We start from the raw sequence: 18,847 nt of genomic DNA, 5'->3' as shown, positions 1-18,847 counted from the left end.
CGATCATCTTGAATCCAAATTTTGTCTTCAGTAGCATTAGCTGTCCCTCCGTTTGGTCCATCCAGGTCTGTTATAAAGACCTTGAGCAACAATGTGGACCCAGGAGAGAACCCCGTGGCACCCACTTGATTTTTCCACAACGCTGAGGAACCATTAGTGAGCACCCTTTGGGTTTAGCCTACTATCGACATTAAAATGTTCATTCCTATACTTGTTGTATAGAGAAATAAGATATTTCTTACTGGGGAAAAAGCATATGAGGTTCTACCTTTTAAATGAGAGAGAGTTCAATCTTTATGGACAAGTATTTTTATTCATACCTACAAAAGAAAACAAGATGGTATCAAAAGGACAATTTACAAACTAATAGTAACATAGCTTTTTAGTATGCTGTGCCTGAATACCACAGAGCTATGAATCCTTCCATTCAAGTCTTTCTTAATACAACAGGAATGTGTTCAAATACCAGTAAGGGTTGAAACAGAGCACTGATCCGACCCAAAAAGCCTCTAAAGTTTAGAGTTTAAATCTTTCACAGAGTAATTTATTTGGAAGGGAAGATGCTGGACTGGCATTTCGACAGACGTTTACTGGAGAAACAATGGACACCACCGCTTTGTCAACGGGGCTCTTTAGCTGGTAAGTGGAACCAAGCAGCACCAGAACATACCAGAGCATTCAATGGTTGTTAATATCCGGCATGAGCTAACAAGATATTCCATGATACGTTTCTAAAATGAACGTTCATTTCTGATCTTTTTAGCACTGAAGCTTACTACTAGACTTCTCATTTCTCCAGTGTTACAATTACAGAAGTCAAATGAACCAAAAGCTATTTGAACTGGCAAATTTCCCTCTCGCAACCTACCTGTATGTTGCGTGCAGACACACAATTTTTTATCGATCCCCGGGCTGTTCTCTACCGAGGAATACAAATGTAACGGCCCCTTTTTAAAAAATAAACGAGCCCCACACTGCAATAAAGTAACTGGGCTGCTGTACTTATTTGAACTATGCATTTCCCAAAACAGAAAACACTGTAGCACATACATTATGCCTCTCAATCAGTACAGTACACAAGTGATCTCCTGCCATGTTGTCCAAACATGGCCGGCGATGCACTAAAAAAGCCAACTACTTGTCAACCCTTCTGCTAATAGTCACAGGACATAAGCCTTAGTACTTGAAGAATTCTATCCCACTCTCCCCACTCACTAACCTACAACCTTGCTCAGCCTGGGGAAAAAAATCAACAAGATTGAATGGAACGGTTTACTAAAGTTCCATCCTTTCCTAAAATTTCCTAGAATGCTACCTACCTGTAAAAGCTGAGTGTAAAAGACAGTTGAAGAAACTCACTCAAAAAGCCAAGGAAAGCCCTATTCAGATCAGGATGTGAATGCAGCTCCAAGACTTACTAGCCATCTCTTCCTCCTCCCCACTAAAGAGGGGATTAGATTCCATTTGGCCTAAAGTAAATCTTCAAAATTTGAAACAGAAAAACTGAACCATTTTACACAGCACAGTGGGATCCTGAAATCTGCCCAATAAGAGATGTTATATTAAGGACATATACACCAAGTAAATGGTGACTGCTTAATTTTCCTCAGTATTTTCTGTTGAAGTGCAATTTGGAACTTGAGGTGGGGAGGCATAAGGTTTTATTATTATTGGGTGAAAAATCTAGCTGGTAGTAATTTGAGTACCACAGAGAAATCCAATTAACTTTTAAGAATGAAATGATTTAGTTATGAAAACAGGGGAGTACAGAAAAGAAATCTCTTTTTCTAACACACTTTCTTTAAATCCCTTACACAAAGGGTTGATAAGACATCCAGGTGCTGCAAAAATGCTAGCCAAAATTAAATGTTTTTGGGGTTTTTCTGTCTGTAAAGTGGAGAGGTTTGGAACAACTGTAAGACGAGTCAAAACAATTATTATATTTTCAAAATCCACCTATGTCAAATTCAAGGACTCGGGTTCAACTGTCCTTGTGGAAAGTCTCAATTTTAATAAGCAAAAATTATACCATCTCAAATATTCTCTTAAGGAGTATTACACAACATCTTTCTTGTGGTCTATGTGATGGATAAGTTGCTCCTCTCTGCAGCAAGTTTTCATACACAAGCCTCAGACACAACTGGGCTGGGACATATCTGCCTTGTAGGTGTTTTTTTGGAAGGGGGGGTGAGAAAAAAAATCATTTCAGGTTTCTTAACATGCAAGGCCAAAACATGTAAAGAGAAGTTAGTTTTCCAGTCAACTCTAATTTTAAAAAAATTGGAAATGTAGACCGGGGCCAATGTTTATGGACAGTATCTGATAGTGAACTCTACATCTAACCTGCATTAGGGGAAAACACCACAATGGGGATGGAAGGGTGGTGAGGGAAAGGGGAGAAGAGAAGGTTCTCATTTGCAAGTCTTGACTGGTCACCTATAAACCAAATGGTCTTACTTGCGTGCAGGGGGAGGGGGTGGTGGAGGTGGTGGATACTGGTAGTTGGCAGTCTGTCCCATATAGCCCATCACGTTAGTGCCTGGAGGCTGAGGAAACTGTTGCGACATGAGAGGCTGAGGCTGCTGGCCGGAACGGCCCATTCCCGCATACTGCTGCTGGCCTGTGCTCTGTGAGTTTCTCCCGGCATTGGCAGCATTTGCTCCGCCATAGCCAGCGGCACCATATTCTGCCCCATAGCCACTTGCACCGTAAGCAGCAGCTCCATAGGCTCCCTGGGCATAGCCATACTGGCCCTGCTGCGACCCAAACGCAGAATTTGCACTCCCATATGCACCACCGTAGGCCTTGTTGGCTCCGTTTGCAAAGCTCTCTCCGCGTTCACGGTCTCGGAAGCTGCCCGAGTCTCTCCGGCCATCTTTAACACCCCGGAGCCGCCGTTCACACTCCTCCTGGTACATCAGATTGGGATTGTTGGAGGTGTTGCTGGTACGGTAACGAGAGCGACCGCCTGGTGGTACAGATGAATGAATATGGTGTCAAGCTCACTTAAATGCCCTCTAGATCAGGGGTAGGCAACCTAAGGACCGTGGGCCGGATGTGGCCCAATTGCTTTCTCAATCCGGCCCACGGACGGTCCGGGAATCAGCGTGTTTTTACATGAGTAGAATGTGTGCTTTTATTTAAAATGCAGCTCTAGGTAATTTGTGGGGCACAGGAATTTGTTCATTTTTCCCTCCAAAACATAGTCCGGCCCACCAATGGTCTGAGGGACGGTGGACCGGCCCACGGCTGAAAAAGCTTGCTGACCCCTGCTCTAGATCAACTGAGCTTACACTATACACTTAACCTTATGCATGACTTTTTTGCATTTGCATGTAGGGGCAATGCCACACTTTCCCGCTCGCCTCACACTGACCGTGCATTGAGTGTGGTTGTCTGCCAGGATAGCCCTATGAGGCAATTGGTTGCTCATGCACAGCGGCTCCTTGCAGATAACCACAACTTGGGAGGTCAGAGCTAGCACACCAGTGTGATGCCAGGCACAGGGCAGTAGACAAGGCACTGGGTACAGTGCTTGGTAGCATTCTATTAAATGTAGCTGGCAAGCTAAAGGCAACCAATATGGAAACTGCAAAAAACAACACATACACATGCAGAAAGAAGCTTCTTACCTCCTCCACCACCTCCTCCTCTATGGTCCACAAGCTGCATCAGTTTGGGATTGATAGCCTGATTGGCTTCCTCTAGGACTTTTATTAGCTCTCTAGCCTGCTTCAAATTCCCTGGTGTGAAGAATGTATAGGCAGTGCCTTTGTTGGTGCTACGGGCAGTACGGCCGATTCTGTGCACATAATCCTCCGAGCTGTTTGGATAGTCGTAGTTTATCACAAACTTTACGTCTTCCACATCTTTGTGAAGCAACCAAAGCACAGTGAGGGGTTGAGGACAGGATATGGTGGAAGGATGTGCCAACAGAAGGTGGGGAGCACAAATGCAGGTGACAGTAACAAGAAAAAAGAAAAAAGTTAATAGTTGTAAAGAATAAAGACAGTACAGACTCTTCCCAACAGAGCGAAAGGCTAAATGGAGAGATATGCCCATGGACATAAATAATTTATTTTCAGAAAGTCAAGTCAAAGCAGTTCATTCTTCCGCTAAAATTCATCCATCCTTTGCTGCATGCATGCTATGAACACACACACAATATTAATCTCCAAACATTTCATTTGTGGAATTCAGGCAACTTTACACCAGCATGTCATCAAACAAATGTGCCATTCTTCTTATGGACACAGCAACTGGACTGGATGTAGGAGAGAACTGCCACATGCCTTTAACTCTGTTAGGAGAAGTCTACAAAGTCCAGCAACACTGAAACCACTTACCTTCCAATCGTTACAAAAATGGGGGGGAAATGCTTTCTCCCCAAAAATGATAAACTTAGATATTTTATTCCCCCTCTTCCTGGTATCTATAAATTACCCCAGTTCTAAATTTGAAGTACAGTTTGGCCAATGGACATTCAGATCATTTTAATTCTCCTTTAAAAAGGTATATCACACTAACATTTGATATCACCAAGACTATCTTGGTGAGATTTCTAGCATAAACTGCTTGCAGCTAACTTGAACAATGGGAATAACCCAATATTTAAACATTCAAAACCTTCGAGGAAACATTTTAAAGTTCACAGGTGCAAAAGGCAGAGAATAAGTAAATGTTAGTGTAATGCTTTGAAAAAAATTGCAATACATTTTAAACAGCAATTTTACATTAAAATTTAACAGCTCTTACAAAAAAAAATCTGCATTTTACAGAGAATATTCAGATTATATCCAAGATAAAACACAGATTGACTTTTCTCGTAAAAATTAGAAACATTCCCTGTTTTGTTACCAGACCGATGCACACTCCCTCCTCCTGTGGGAAATCGCTGCAGACGATCCCGTCTCTTTGCCTTTTATTTTTGGCGGCCTCCTTTCGAAAACTCCGCCTTCTGACACGGGACCACTGGAGCGCGGGGAGCATGCATCAAGGGTCCATGGCAGCGAGAAGTCCCCACACACGCTCGCTCTGTGAACTGGCATGGATGCTTCTCTGTGGCCCCATTTGGCTGTCAAGCGCCTGAGAACCTGGGTTCACGTAAAGGTTTCAGGTCCTCCAACGCTTGTTGTCCCCTCACAGGGCTTAAAGGGGGCAACTGTCAAAAATGCAGATGCTAAAAATTACATCCAAAAGGTCAGGCTGCATCTATTGCCCAGACTGCATCAATTTCAAATAAAGGGATGGGGAGAGGGGCAAAAATAAAAGTGGGTTGTAGTGGTGGCAAAGGGGTATTACGTCTGTTTCTTATTACACCAAGGGGGGGCTCCTCAATCTTTCCAGACTCCAAAGTCCTGAATCACACCAAAAAGTGAGAAGGCAAGATTTCACAGGGGGCAGCGCGAGTCTCCAGCTAGGGTCCTTGGTGCAAAGATCTCAAAGGGCAAGAGTTGGGTAAGGGCAGGGTAACACACCAAGTAGTGCATTCACATCTTCATAGCTAGGATTTAACTGGAGTCTGACAAACAGCAGGCTATGGGACCTCAGCCAATTCCATTCTGTACATCCATTAGTTAGGTAGCCATAATGAATACCAGGAAGCATATCCTTGTTAGAAAGCACAGAGACTGCCAGTTAACAATGAAGGTCTCAATGACTGGATTTTGGTGGAAATCCATGGAAGGGCAACAAGGAAAAGAGGTGGGGTCAATTTCTACCTTAAGAAGGTGTGTATCAGATCCACATTATCTGAGTGGGGGAGGGAAGGTAACATGCAGTAAAATGATTTCTTACTATTCTATCTTGCACTGATGTAAAATTGTGCTCATCACAGTATTTCTTCCAAGGAATTATAGAGATTCCGTTCTTGATCATTCTAGAAAGGAATATGGCTACCTGGGGATGCATTCACACTGAGATGCCCCCGGAAAATGACTGGGCATTTAATTGGGAGGGGCAGAAACTAGCAAACACGCTTCATCTAGAGAGCTGCTTCGACCACCAATGTAGATATGTCCCCAGACCTGCACTGAGTGATCGGCAGCTGATAAAGTTTCTGTTAAAGAAAACAAACAAAAAGAAATTTAATGATTTGACTTTAACAGAGTGAAGTGTTTAATGAAAAACAGTGCAGAGGGAAGTCTTCTCTCCTGAGGGTTATTCATAAAGAAGCCATTATGGGGGGACTCAACTTACCTGGAAGGAGTTTTCTGAGACCAATGTTCCTTTGAGTAGAAGGAAAAACCCTGGTGACTCAGCCAAAAAGTGCGCGCCCCTGTTCTATGTTTTAGGTAGAAGCCTTCACTTTCCAGGAACTTGGAGGAATTCGTCCAGAGGTTTGCCAGCTACGTATTATTAAGCAGCAAACTCTGGGCCCCAAAACAAGCCAAGATGTTCTTTAGTAACAAGAAACAGACTCTGGTACCTTTTCCCCCCAGCCTCGATGAAGTGGAGAAGGCAGAACGGGGAGACTGTTTTCCTAAAATAGTATCCAAATGAGTTGTTTTGGGGAAATATATATATATGAGAAGGGCTGATTTTAAGTGTCTAGGCAAGATGCACAAAGAAGCTACCAGCACACAGCAAGCCTGTTTAAAAACCACTGCCAAAAAAATCTGGCCTCACCCCTTCTCCTAACAGGCCCAAGTTCTACCTGCACAGGTCCAGACATGACCCCAGAGGACAGAGACTGAAATCCATATGAACACCTCTAGAGAAGTGTTTCCAATTTAGGGGATGGCATGTGAGAAGGAAGGTTATGTGATTAAAGGCTACCAACTTTTTTAGTATGCTTATCATATTTGGGAACTAAGCATTTCAAGTGACAAAATTCTCTGTTTAAACAAAGTCACTCTGAACAACCTGAGGGATTGTTTTCATTGATTGGGTACAAGATCTGCCACTGTGGGCCAGTCCACCAAATTCAACACTAACAGCTCCCAGGAGTGGCCTCTTCCAGATTTCCAAAATATCTACAATATGGAGAATCTGACATTTCTGGCCAATTGAGATGCAGAGCTTAATCACCATACAGATATTAAAGCGGGACTGTTTACCCAAGCATCCGGAAGCATCCATTTTTACAGCACTGAAGAAAACTGAGATACATCACACTACAAGAAACCCCTTGTAGCTTTTACTATACAACCTCAGCAATCCAGTCTAGGTGGGAAAATGAGGGATAATGCTTGTGTGTTAAAATACAAGTTACATTCATGTATGTGAAACAGTGCTCCATAGTAGTGGCGAGTCTCTAAGGTGCAATTACATTAGTAATGCATCTGGACAGAGAGGGATTTTTAAAAAGATGTTTGCTCTACCGCCTGGTAATTCTGAACAACTTAGTGGGTGCAGTCCAATCCTAGTCATCCAGCAACAAAGCTGAAGCTGGAAATGAGAGGGTGTGTGGAACAATTGGGCTTGAGTAATTGGACGTCTCTTCTCCCCACTGGCGATCGATTAGTCATGCCTAGGCCTTGCTGCAGACCAAAGCCTGTTGTTAGGAGCAGGAAGAGATTTTGAATATGAAAGAAAAAAAAAGATCAATGTTAAAAAAGGCATTTCACATGTGGGGGAAAGTCACGCTTTAAAATTCTTTGGAATAAGTTTCAAATCTAAAGAAACAACCTGAGAAGCAGGCAGAGAAGCCCATGTGTACAAACCTAGCCCACGAGATGCAACATCCGTAGCAATGAGGATAGGAGCCTTTCCAGAACGGAACTCTGAAAGGAAAAAAGCCACAAGTCACAAAAACCACACATAATAAAGAGAACTTTCTTTCTCATGATTCTAGAATTAGACTTGAAACCTTTACATCGACTCACACTAGGACTGCATGCACTTAATTTTCTGTTTTGCTGCATTTCAATTAGGAAAGCATGTAAAAATGCAAACTCAATACTGAAATCAACAAATAGCTAAAAATAAGCATGTTCAGCATATAGATGAGATCAATAAGCTTATGATTTTGTATTGTATATCACTTATGCGCAAAATCAAATATTATCTGGGAAGCCAGGAAAGCTTTTCCTGCTACTCACCATTAAGCACCCAATCTCGTTCTGGTTGACTCTTGTCTCCATGAATACACATAGCTGGCCATCTACAAAGACAAAAGGTTTTCAACAGTTTTAAGCTGCCACATGCACCTCTGGGGGACAATGTGCCCCTACAAAAGCTAGAGACTGCACCAGCGAATGTTCCAAGTGAGGGTGGCAACAATATACATTAGGGAACAACAGCATGTTCTTCAATATTATTTTCCTTGCATCACTCAATTACTGTGTGTGTATTTCCAAACGAAGAAGCTAATTGTCATACTTAAAGTGCTAGTGGCTAATTACTATCTCATTGCCTGGAGCTGCCTCAACAACCTACCTATCCCCTCAGATTCTGGAAGAGTAGTTTTCCCTTTTTATCTTATTGACAATTGTTTTGATGAACATCTTTAAAACATGTACACTGGATTCTCAAATACAGTACTACATCCATTAAGTTTCCAAGTAGGCAGCCACATCATTCCTTCTGCAACCTGGATTTCATTGCAAGCTAAACATAGGAACATCTTTGCATCAACAAAATTAAGCCCTACGCATCTTTAAAGCTTTTCATCTGCAACAATATCAGTTCAGAGAAAGAGCAGAAGGCCTACCCATCTCTACGCATCCTTCGAGTTAGGTCATCACAACGTCTTTTTGTCTCCACAAATATAATTGTCTTATTCTCTTTTTCAGCCATGATTTCTTCCATCAGTTGGATTAGTCTTCGAATAAAAACACACACAACAAATTATAAACATAAAATAAGCTAATTTCGTATCATTATTTGAGGCAAGTCATTTACAGCAATATTCAATCCACTCAAAATTAATTATACACAGCATTTAAATGACAAGTAAAGACTCGCTTAGCTCAGTGGGTGTTTTATGGATAAAGTAATGAACTATAGGTTTTTGGCCTTAATCACATGAACTATCATAACAAGGAGCACTGTTTTAACTGCTCTGAAAGTCCAAGAACCAAAATGCAGGATAAAAACAAATAAAAATCATTAAATAGTTACACGTCCGGGGTCTGCCTGAGTAACTAATTGCCATAGGCATACTTAAATAATGCTACTTTAAAGGGGAGAGGGGAAGTCTAATTTACAAGAAAATGTAGGAACTACAGCAGCATCCATACTTATGATCTTTTTCGCTCTCCATGCACACGTCCACTATTTGCAGGATATTATGATTGGCACTCAGCTCCAGGTTGCCCACATTGATCTGGACATAGTCATGCAAGAAATCCTCAGCAAGCTGGCGCACCTCCTTTGGCCAAGTGGCACTCCACATTAGAGTTTGCCTGTCAGGCTGAAAGAATATATGTTAAGCTGGGTGGTATCCTTTAAAGGGGGGATTTAAGGAAAGCTTATACAGTGAAGGTTTACATACCCGTATCTGATCAACAATTTTACGAATCTGAGGTTCAAAACCCATATCCAGCATTCTGTCAGCTTCATCTAGCACAAGGTATGTACATCGGCGGAGATTAGTTTTCCCTGCTTCCAAGAAATCAATTAGACGTCCGGGTGTAGCAATGCAAATTTCAACACCTTCAGGGAATGAAGTTGGGATGGGGATGAAAGTTAGCATAAAAGGAACTTAATATTAACCAAGGATTCAAATACTGAATTCAAAGATACAACGGTTATGTACACAGCCAACACTTTTATGTGCATCAAGTTGAAGCCCTTTTAGCCTACGATTCTTAAAGAAGTTTAGATAGAAATACTGCATACATTAAATTTGCAATCAACATTCTTAGCCAACAGTCTACATACAGTCTATGCATACAACTCTTTGTTTTTTTAATGAAGGCAGACAGAAATCTTCCAATTCAGGTCAATATTTAAAAGTCTGCATGGTAAAGAAAAGCCTCACTAGTACAGCTCACAAGCTGTTCATGTAAGACTTATCCAAAGGCTTCAAATTTCTACTTCCTCGGCCTTTATAAATATTTCAGTTGATTTTTTAAATACAGTAATCCCACAACTTAAGCAGGGGTCATGTTCCGGGGACCAGGCCTAAAGCCAAAATCACTTATCATCAAAACACATTGTGGTCAATGGTGGATGGAATCGCCAAAGTCTTTTTTCCAGGACGCCCACCCCATTTCCATTTAGTTTTTCTTTTTTTTGTCAAGCACATAGAGCTGAATGCGCACAAGTTAAATGTATGTAAGTTGCACACTTACTGTAACAAATTTAGTAAAGAAGAAACAGAGCAAAGAAAGTGAAAGGGGGAAAAACCCATCAACTTTCATTAAAAATACATTCCCCTATGAGACAGCCAACATAATTTAAATATATTAAATGAAATACGCTACCAAGAAGGTATCCATACAAAGTTTTAATCACATATTGGGGTTGCACAATTAGTATGTTACAACCATCCTGCGTAAAGCGAGCCCACTGTTAATTACCTCTCTCCAAGTCTCTTATTTGAGGACCTTTGGGTGCTCCTCCGTATATACAGGTACTCTTCAACCTTGAACATTTACCATAATCATCGGCTACCTGCTGGACTTGCTGGGCCAGCTCTCGGGTAGGAGCTAAAACCAAGCACTGCAAAAGAAGGCATCAAAGAATACTGTGAGAATACTGTTTTATGTAAATTGCTTAAACATCAGAGGCAAAGCCCACAGCTCTCTTTGATTTACTGAAATGTAATATGAGAAAGCATAAAATGTATGTAAAAAAAGCATTAAAAATATTTACTCACAATTGGACCATCCCCTCTTTCCAAGTATGGCTGGTGGTTGATATGAACAATTGCAGGCAGCAAGTACTGAAACAGAGATAAATCAAGATATTAAGGGACATGAAAATGAAAGTCACTTCTCAAATCTTACCTATATACTGCTTAAAGACACAAAGTGGATATACCAGCTGCCCAATTCACAAACGCATTTTAAGTTAAAAGTGAGATTTACAGCTTTCACCTCTTCATGTATCTGAGAACAGCTAACCTGGAGGTGAAAGGAGCAGTACACCAATACTGCAATGGGTCAACATGGTTCCCATAATCAGGCATGCACGGGTGCTGTACTCTCAAGTTTTAGTCACTGAACCAAGTGCACAGAGGCAAGGATCAGCAGCATTAGATGCTTCTGCCAGTAAGACAGTAATAATAGAAAGCCAAATACAGAAAGCTGAAAGTACTCCATCAGCTAAGCGAAGGATGCTTAGCGTAAGCTACAGCCCAACTGAATAAAAGGCTCATGAGCTACGACAATATTCCCCTCAGTGTGATGCTAGTCAACATTACACGGCTGACTTCTTACAACCCCTCCAAGAACATACACCACAAAAGCCTAAATCTACTTCCATGACATCAGCTTCAATTAACAACAATGGACCATGCCTGTCGGGGAACTGCCATCGGAGAGTCAGGTGGTGGAAGGGCTCAAGGAGGCTAGGAGAGCCTTGGATGCGGAGGAAGGAACCAGTAGGGGGAGAGGGAGAGTTCCTGCAGAAACTCAATCGGAGGAAGGGCTCCAATATGTTTCCAGTGAGAATAGCGGGGAGGGCTCAGGACCTCCGCTCGGGACGCCCACTCCGCGGAGGAAACTGTCACGCAGAGAATCCAGAAGAAGAGTTTCCATCAAGGAACTCTTATGTTGGAGTAAATTCCGGAAACGCCCACTGACGGATTCTGCCAGCGATTGAGGTAGCCACGCATCCATGGCTCCTCGAACTGGGAAAGTTTAGGAACTGATGTGAAGCTTGGAGGACTTAAACGCTTACGCACGAGCAGCCCCCTTTTCCCATTACAATGCCCAAATAAGCATTTAGTATTGATGCTTCAGACTGATAACTTCCAGATAAGTGCAGATAGCATTATGTTAAGTCTCAAAGGACAAAGTGAGACTTGCACTGAAGGGGGTTGGACTAGATGATCCACAGGCTCCCTTACAACTCTATGATACTTCTGAGCAAACATGCACAGGCTCAGGTGTCGTGATATAAAATGTGAAAAAGTTAATGAAATATCACACCTTTACCTTGTCCTTGTTTAATTTTAGACATCTATCTATCTATCTATCTATCTATCTATCTATCTATCTATCTATCTATCTTTACAAGATGTTCACAGTTTGCTACAAAAGGAAAAATATGCCCAAATTCTGCAGTTAGCCTTGGTGTACTGCTGAAGTAACTTGCAAAAGTAACAGGAGAGGAGCAGCTTTGTTCTATTATTTTCACATGAATGATGCATAATGTCACTGTGATTGAAAGTAAGTGCTTTCCTCCCAAGGAATTTGGAGACAAAAACAATTCAACAAAAACTTAAAAATACATACTGCCAATGTCTTTCCAGAGCCAGTCTGTGCAATGCCCACCATATCATGACCACTAAGGGCCAGTGGAAAGCCCTGGCACTGAATTGGAGTTGGTTCTGTAAAATGCTGGTCAATCAAGACATCCATTACATACTCTGAAAGTTAAAAATATAGATATAATCATACATTAAAAACAGCACAGCATATATTCTGCATGAATTATATTTTCACAGTGTGCCGTTTAACCAATGCTACATGTTAGTATCACATTCTGGGGCCAAGTACTGAAGATTTATTGATTTTTATACTACCTTTCAGGGCTAAGGTAGTACCCAACTTAAAATTTATTTAAAGGTTGTCATATACAAAATTCACAATAAAAGTACTAAAAGCAATTCATTTAGAAATAGAACTGATTGTTAAAATTACAACTAAGAACATAGAACAGCATCATTATCACTTAAAAGCAGATTTAAAGGACCAAGTCTTGAGAGGCTGCTTAAAACCAGTCAATAAGGGACCCAGATTTTGCTTCCTGGGAAAGACTTCAATAACAACAACAATATGTATGCCAATGGATGGGGGGGTGCCAAACTAGGTCTTAGACCTGAGTGAAATAAAGCTTAGTTTCGCCCCTGAGCACTTTGAATCAATGCAACTGATAAAGAATCAGTGTTATATGCTCATATTGCTTTCCCCCCAAAGCCACTGAAGCTTCTGAACTGTTTCAAAGGTAGTCCCAGAAAGAGTGCATGGCAGTAATTTAGTCTTGAGGTAATCAGCTCATCAATGACTATGGCAAATAGGGGTGCAGCTAGCAAATGGCAAATCAGCTAGTTGTCTGGGAGAAACTCCAAGTTGTATACCTGGTCATTCAACCTCACCCAACACATCCAGTTCAGCAGATTTCCCACCCTCAGTATTTCTGTCAATGAGGTTTCAGATTCTTCACCCTCTTTCATCCCAAAACTGATGTCATCCAAGATCTCCCATTAGTCACAGCTGCAAAGCAGAATACTTACGTGGAAAGTTACACTGGTGGAAGGCAAATACAGGCTTGGGGCAAACATCTGATCCTCTAACTGTAATCTCTTTCTTTCTTCTTAGCTCATCAACCTCATACTGTTTAGAGTAAAAAAATGCACATAAACCTTGTGAAAATAAATTTTTATATAACCTTCCATTGTTATGAAAAACATTACAGGCTGTCACGAAGAAGATAATCCCTTCATTTCTATCAGTGCATAACCATCCATTTGCACTTAAAGTAAAATGCTCTGTAGCTTTAGCTTTATGTTCCAACAATCCTACCTGATAGACAATGCATCTTTTAAACTCTGAAAGGTGGAATAAGATTTTTTTTTATAAAATATTTCTCTCCATATTAGTTCCATTATCAAGAAAATATTGAAAGTACAGCTAAGTAGGTACTAGAATTCATGTCCAAAACTGCATCCACCTCAGGGGATCGCAAATCCCGTGTAGTAAAAACAACACACAAACCACCACCAAAAAACCTCTAGAGCTGCATTCCTGAATAAATTTCTCAGGAAGCAAATCCCACTGAATTCACCATCCAGAGTCTTATAGTAACAAAGTTTTCTCAGGTGAATTCTTTGCCCAAACTGCAAGATGTTCAATATGCTACTAATCTAACCTATTTCAATTTAGGTTAGATAAAGAATCTAGCAAGTTATTCTCCCCACTTGCTTTGTATCTTATTGATAGTTTCCTTTAAAATGCTTTATTTGCATACTGGTTAACTTGAAGAGTTGTGAATAATTTCAACGAGCACATGAGAAACTTAATTTCAGAACATTTCCAAGTGATTTTCTTCCAAGGTGACTTGCATATTAGAAATTAAGACATACAGTCTCAACAAAAAATAGTCAATTTGAGCACATCCAATTCATAATACATAACTAATTTCACAGAACCAGCATCTGACAGAGAACAAGTAAAGAAGAAAAAGATTTCCTACCCAAAAGGGCACTGCCTATGTAAAACTGACCTTTAATAACTAGGTCTTCAGGGCCTACAAAGATTGGAGCACAACAGTCTTCTGTGCTTGGATTGAAACAAGCCAGAAAAATTGATATGCACTTAACACTTGAAACCAAATTTATTCCAGAAGTTCATTTTTAACAAAATACACTGCAACTCAAAAAACATCCAGGCCACAGTTTTAAGGTGAAATCACCTATATAAACATATATTACAAGTTAGACTTGCATAGGCAAAACTGGCACCCGGGTAATTATGAAGGGCAGATATTATAAAATAGATGTTTGTTCTCGCTACCATTTAGGCCATTTGATATGCTACAAATTACTAACTTAAATATGTCTGGGCAAGTAGCTTAAAATACTTTTGTAGGCTTTTTTACAAGCCTTGTGTAATCACAGAAAAGATAGATTAGAAGTAACTTTATAAATTGCAGTAAGTGAATGAAAAGATTACCACTGCAATGTGCAGGCTGACAAAGCTATTGGCAGAAATAATTCTAGTTATTTTCATATCTGCGTTAGCACTCTATATGGGAAGCATTAAAGCTGGCAGTTTCCAAGTATACCAAGCACAAAAGGAAGAACAAATGAAACTTACTGGAGTGAGTCTGGCCACTTCTGGGTGTTCAGCATAGAAATTTTTTTCAAACTTAGGCAATTCATTCAAGTCCCATTTCTTTTTACGGAGACGTTCACCCGGGTTTCCAAATTTTTTAGGAGGAAGTGGACCGCCAAACCTGGAGAGGAGGGAGATTCCAGTTGAAGTTATTTTTCAAAGTATTTGACAAACATATGCTTGCGTCTTTATTATTAAGCTAAGAAAACATAGTGTTTTTATAGTTGTTTTGATTTTGTGTGGAGTGCCCTACCTGGGTGGATGGAGCAGCCAAGTAATTTCGTTGTCCCCGAGAGGGGGCAATGACAATAAAGATATTATTATTATTATTATTATTATTATTATTATTATTATTATTATTATTATTATCCCCCCCTCTGACTATTTGCTAGACTATATCCTTAACCAACAAATAAACAAAATGAGACCTTGGGGCAATAGAAGTATTGTTGCTTATCAATAACATAACAACAACAGTTCAGCTTCTGGAAATACTGAAGACAGCAAGAATTGGTAAAATGTTTATTCCAGGGATTGTCTTTATTCTGGATGGCGACCCCTGGCTTATTCTATGTAATTTGTTTACTGTTGCAGGAAAGCAGCAAAAAATATTCCAAGCAATTACTTTAATCTAAATGTTTTAGAAAGTATTATCAGCAAACACTGAAAAAATTCTAAACATACCTTTAAATATTTTTGCAAGTTTTTTTTAACTTTACTTTGTAACAAAACAGAGCATAACTTTGAAAGATCAAATTCCACACATGAAAACAAAATGAAAAACAAGGTAACTTTATAATCAAACCATTTTATGCACAATTTAGCAACAAGCTATGGGAAACATGCATATGTACTAGGGTACAGTTTTAATTGCAACAGTTCATTTATGACACTAACAGTGCAACTCTAAGCACATTTACACATAAACTAGTCCTATCAAGTTCAGGGAAGTTTACTCCAAAGTGTGCAAAGGTTTGCAACCAATACTTATATGGGAGTAAACCTAACTGAACAAATCTTACTTTTAAGCACCTATGGACTGTGATGTAGGCTGCCTAAAGATAGCTTATCAGCTGTATGAGCAATGGAACGCTCAAAAATTATTTTATTCCAGATTTTCTCACTTACTGGGAGGTAAGTCCTATTTAACATAATGGGCCTTACTTCTGAGTAAACAGGATTAGGACTGCAAAGCCAGGGTGCTTCCAGGCAGAGGTGTTTGGAACCTCAGTATCAGTGACACTGAATCAGCAAGTCACACATCTATAAACTGTGGTAAAATTGTGCAACTCCCCATGCAGTTCAATCAGACTAGCACAATGACAGCAGCACCAATGCTTCTACCACAGGTAATACTCACATTAGTGTTTACAGTGGTTGGAGAAGCAACACCTGGGGTTGTTATCATTTTCAGTATCACCACAAGCTGTGTCAGCTGATCCCAATTCTTTCAAACTGAATGCTGATCCAAAGCATATTTACTTGCAAGTTGTCTCCCTGATTTGGACAGGGCTTATAACAAGTAAATGTGCTTGGGACCACGGCATATGCTCAAGTTAACAACATAAGAAAATGATACTGATACCAATAATGATACATATATCTGTTTATGCACTCTATAATTAGGCTTGCGCTTAAATATCCCAAGTAAGAACATGACAAGGCACTGAACAACAGCATTATACAGTCACAAGGAAATTCTCACAACTGAGTTAAAATGAGCTTAGGTTGCAATCACTTTATTATGGAGCACTCTGTCAGATTTGAACAAATTCACCCTGGGGTAAGGATTGCACTATGCCTCTGCAGCTGTACTTTAGAATTTACAATACTTTACTACCACCGTAAAAGTGACACTGAAGTCAGAGGAAATACCGTGTCCCACCTTAACCCAGAGGAAGAGGAGGAACGCAATGCTGGGGATCAAATAAAGTGATCAACAAGTATAAAATCTGCGGGAGTTGGGATTGGTGCAAGATGTGTTCAGAGGCCTGCTGCCCTCCGATCAGTTAAGGGAAGAGAAGAGGAACACAAACGAACTTTGTCCAGGGAGCCTCTAGTTCCCGCCTCCTACGGGCTCGCATTTCCTACCCCAGATCTCCACCCCTCATGGGCCCACATTAAGCACCTCCCTGTCCCCACCTTGGACTCCATATTGCAACGCCATTTTCCACCCGCTTAGTTACATTCAGTAACCATATTGCAACCTTTAATTCCTGGCAAGAGAGAAGCCGGGAGTAGGTGAAGCTTTCCTCCCCCAGTTGCGGTGGTGCAGAAAGCTTCACCTGTTGGATTACAGGTGCAGCTGTGTGAAAAACCAGTAAGCTTTGCTACAAAACGCATACATACACACACACACACACACACACACGTATGTATGTATGTAGCAGTTTTTAACGCACTGTAGCCCCTTATGTTTACTCAGGATTACCATCCGAGATCAAATAAACTTCTTCCCCGAAGAAGCGTGTTCATGAAATCCTCTAGCTCGCTTCCCCACCCGCAGGGGCCGAGGGCCCTCCGGCCTCTCTCCTCTCCTGGCGGGTTTCCTGTGCGGCAGCGACGAGGCAGGCGGAGGCCCAGCAGGGAACGAGCATTTCCCAGCGCAGGAGCATCGCCACAGGGAAACGGCTCCTGGCGGCTTTCTGTCTGCCTGTGGCGAAGCCCAGTAGACTCGGGTTCCCCGGAGGAGGCCGCCCCGCTCCCTTCCCCGCCCCGGCCTTCCTTACCCGCCGCGGTCGCGGTCTCGGCCTCGGTCTCCAAAGCCTCGCATCCTCACAGGCCGAAGGAGTCCTCTGGCGCCAGGCTACGTGGGCGAGCAAAGCGACGACCGGAGTCCCGGCGCTGAGAAGACCCGAGCGCGGTTGTTATTGTCCTGCTATATCCCTTCTTTCTCCCGCTAGGGCTCGATTCCCGCAGGCTCCAGGCAGGCCGAATGGAAGCAGGAACCGCTCGGCGCGAAAGACAACGCCGTCTTTCTTCTCCGACCTCCCGACACAAAATGGCCGCCGCCAACCTAGCTTGCCGCCTCTTACGTTGTCGGTCTGGCCGACTGTTGCGTAGACTACGGCCCTGAATAGTCGGGTGGAACAGAGAGGGAACGGGCGCCTGCGCTTATTCTCGAAAAACGCAACGTCGGTCCTGTTGTAAAGGGCCGGTTCAAAAGGATCCCGGTACAGAAAATACGTAGGCGTAGCCTGCATTCGTTTAGCTCCTTGCATCGGGAAGCCAACTTCTGCCCATTCTTGAAAGTCATCTGCGCAAATATCCTGCCCTACGAGCAGAAAGAAAGCTCTAATGGAGGTAATATAAAACTGCCTCCGTAATTTACGTAACTGGTGCCAGTGCTGCTACATTGCGGGACTGTATGTGAGGAAGCTACGTACCCATCTTTCGTAGAAACTACTGGGGTAGTATAGCAGAGCTACGCACACTCTGTAACGTATAGGCTTCAGAGAATAGCGCCTATCGACTATAGAGAAGCGAACCGCGCTTGTGAGACAATGAACTTCGTATGCCGCAACACGGACCCGGTTTTGCCAGCAACTTTCGCTCCTAAAGCTCCAAGACGCGGAATGCTCTCCGAAATTTCAGTACGCTTCGCTGCTAGAAACCTATTACTACACTACACGCCACGCCAATGTACACGAGCGAGATTGCCGAGGTTGCAGGCGAGCCTTAACCCAGGGCTTCAGTTTTGTTTTGTTTTGTTATTGGGATTAGTATTTACTTTTTTTTGGCTTGTGCACCACTTTGAGATCCTCAGGGTTGTGAAGCAGTTTATAAACTTGTAAGCAACCGAAGTACAACGAAACCGCAGAAATCGTTTACTTGCGTGATAAGCTTGAGACCAGGGACTTTTGTAAGTGTCTAAAAGAACAGCTTATAAGAACATTTTT

General features: G+C 41.7%; 1 protein-coding gene across 1 annotated transcript; it reads right to left on the bottom strand.

Moving 5' to 3' along the window:
• Positions 1 to 293: 293 nt before the first annotated feature.
• DDX17 (DEAD-box helicase 17) lies at positions 294 to 18,129 on the bottom strand. The gene is made up of 13 exons (XM_081928274.1): positions 17,678 to 18,129; positions 14,931 to 15,069; positions 13,349 to 13,448; positions 12,348 to 12,481; positions 10,766 to 10,831; positions 10,467 to 10,608; positions 9,437 to 9,597; positions 9,183 to 9,355; positions 8,654 to 8,764; positions 8,043 to 8,104; positions 7,665 to 7,724; positions 3,633 to 3,869; positions 294 to 2,968 (listed from the first exon to the last, which is right to left on the bottom strand). The coding sequence occupies exons 1-13, from the start codon at positions 17,719 to 17,721 to the stop codon at positions 2,454 to 2,456; spliced, it is 1,944 nt and encodes a 647-aa protein (XP_081784400.1). The 5' UTR covers positions 17,722 to 18,129; the 3' UTR covers positions 294 to 2,453.
• Positions 18,130 to 18,847: the final 718 nt, after the last annotated feature.

Source organism: Podarcis melisellensis (assembly GCF_964234715.1).
Source record: "Podarcis melisellensis genome assembly, chromosome: 10".
NCBI classification, from domain to species: domain Eukaryota; kingdom Metazoa; phylum Chordata; class Lepidosauria; order Squamata; family Lacertidae; genus Podarcis; species Podarcis melisellensis.
This window is presented reverse-complemented; position numbering and strand designations above follow the sequence as displayed.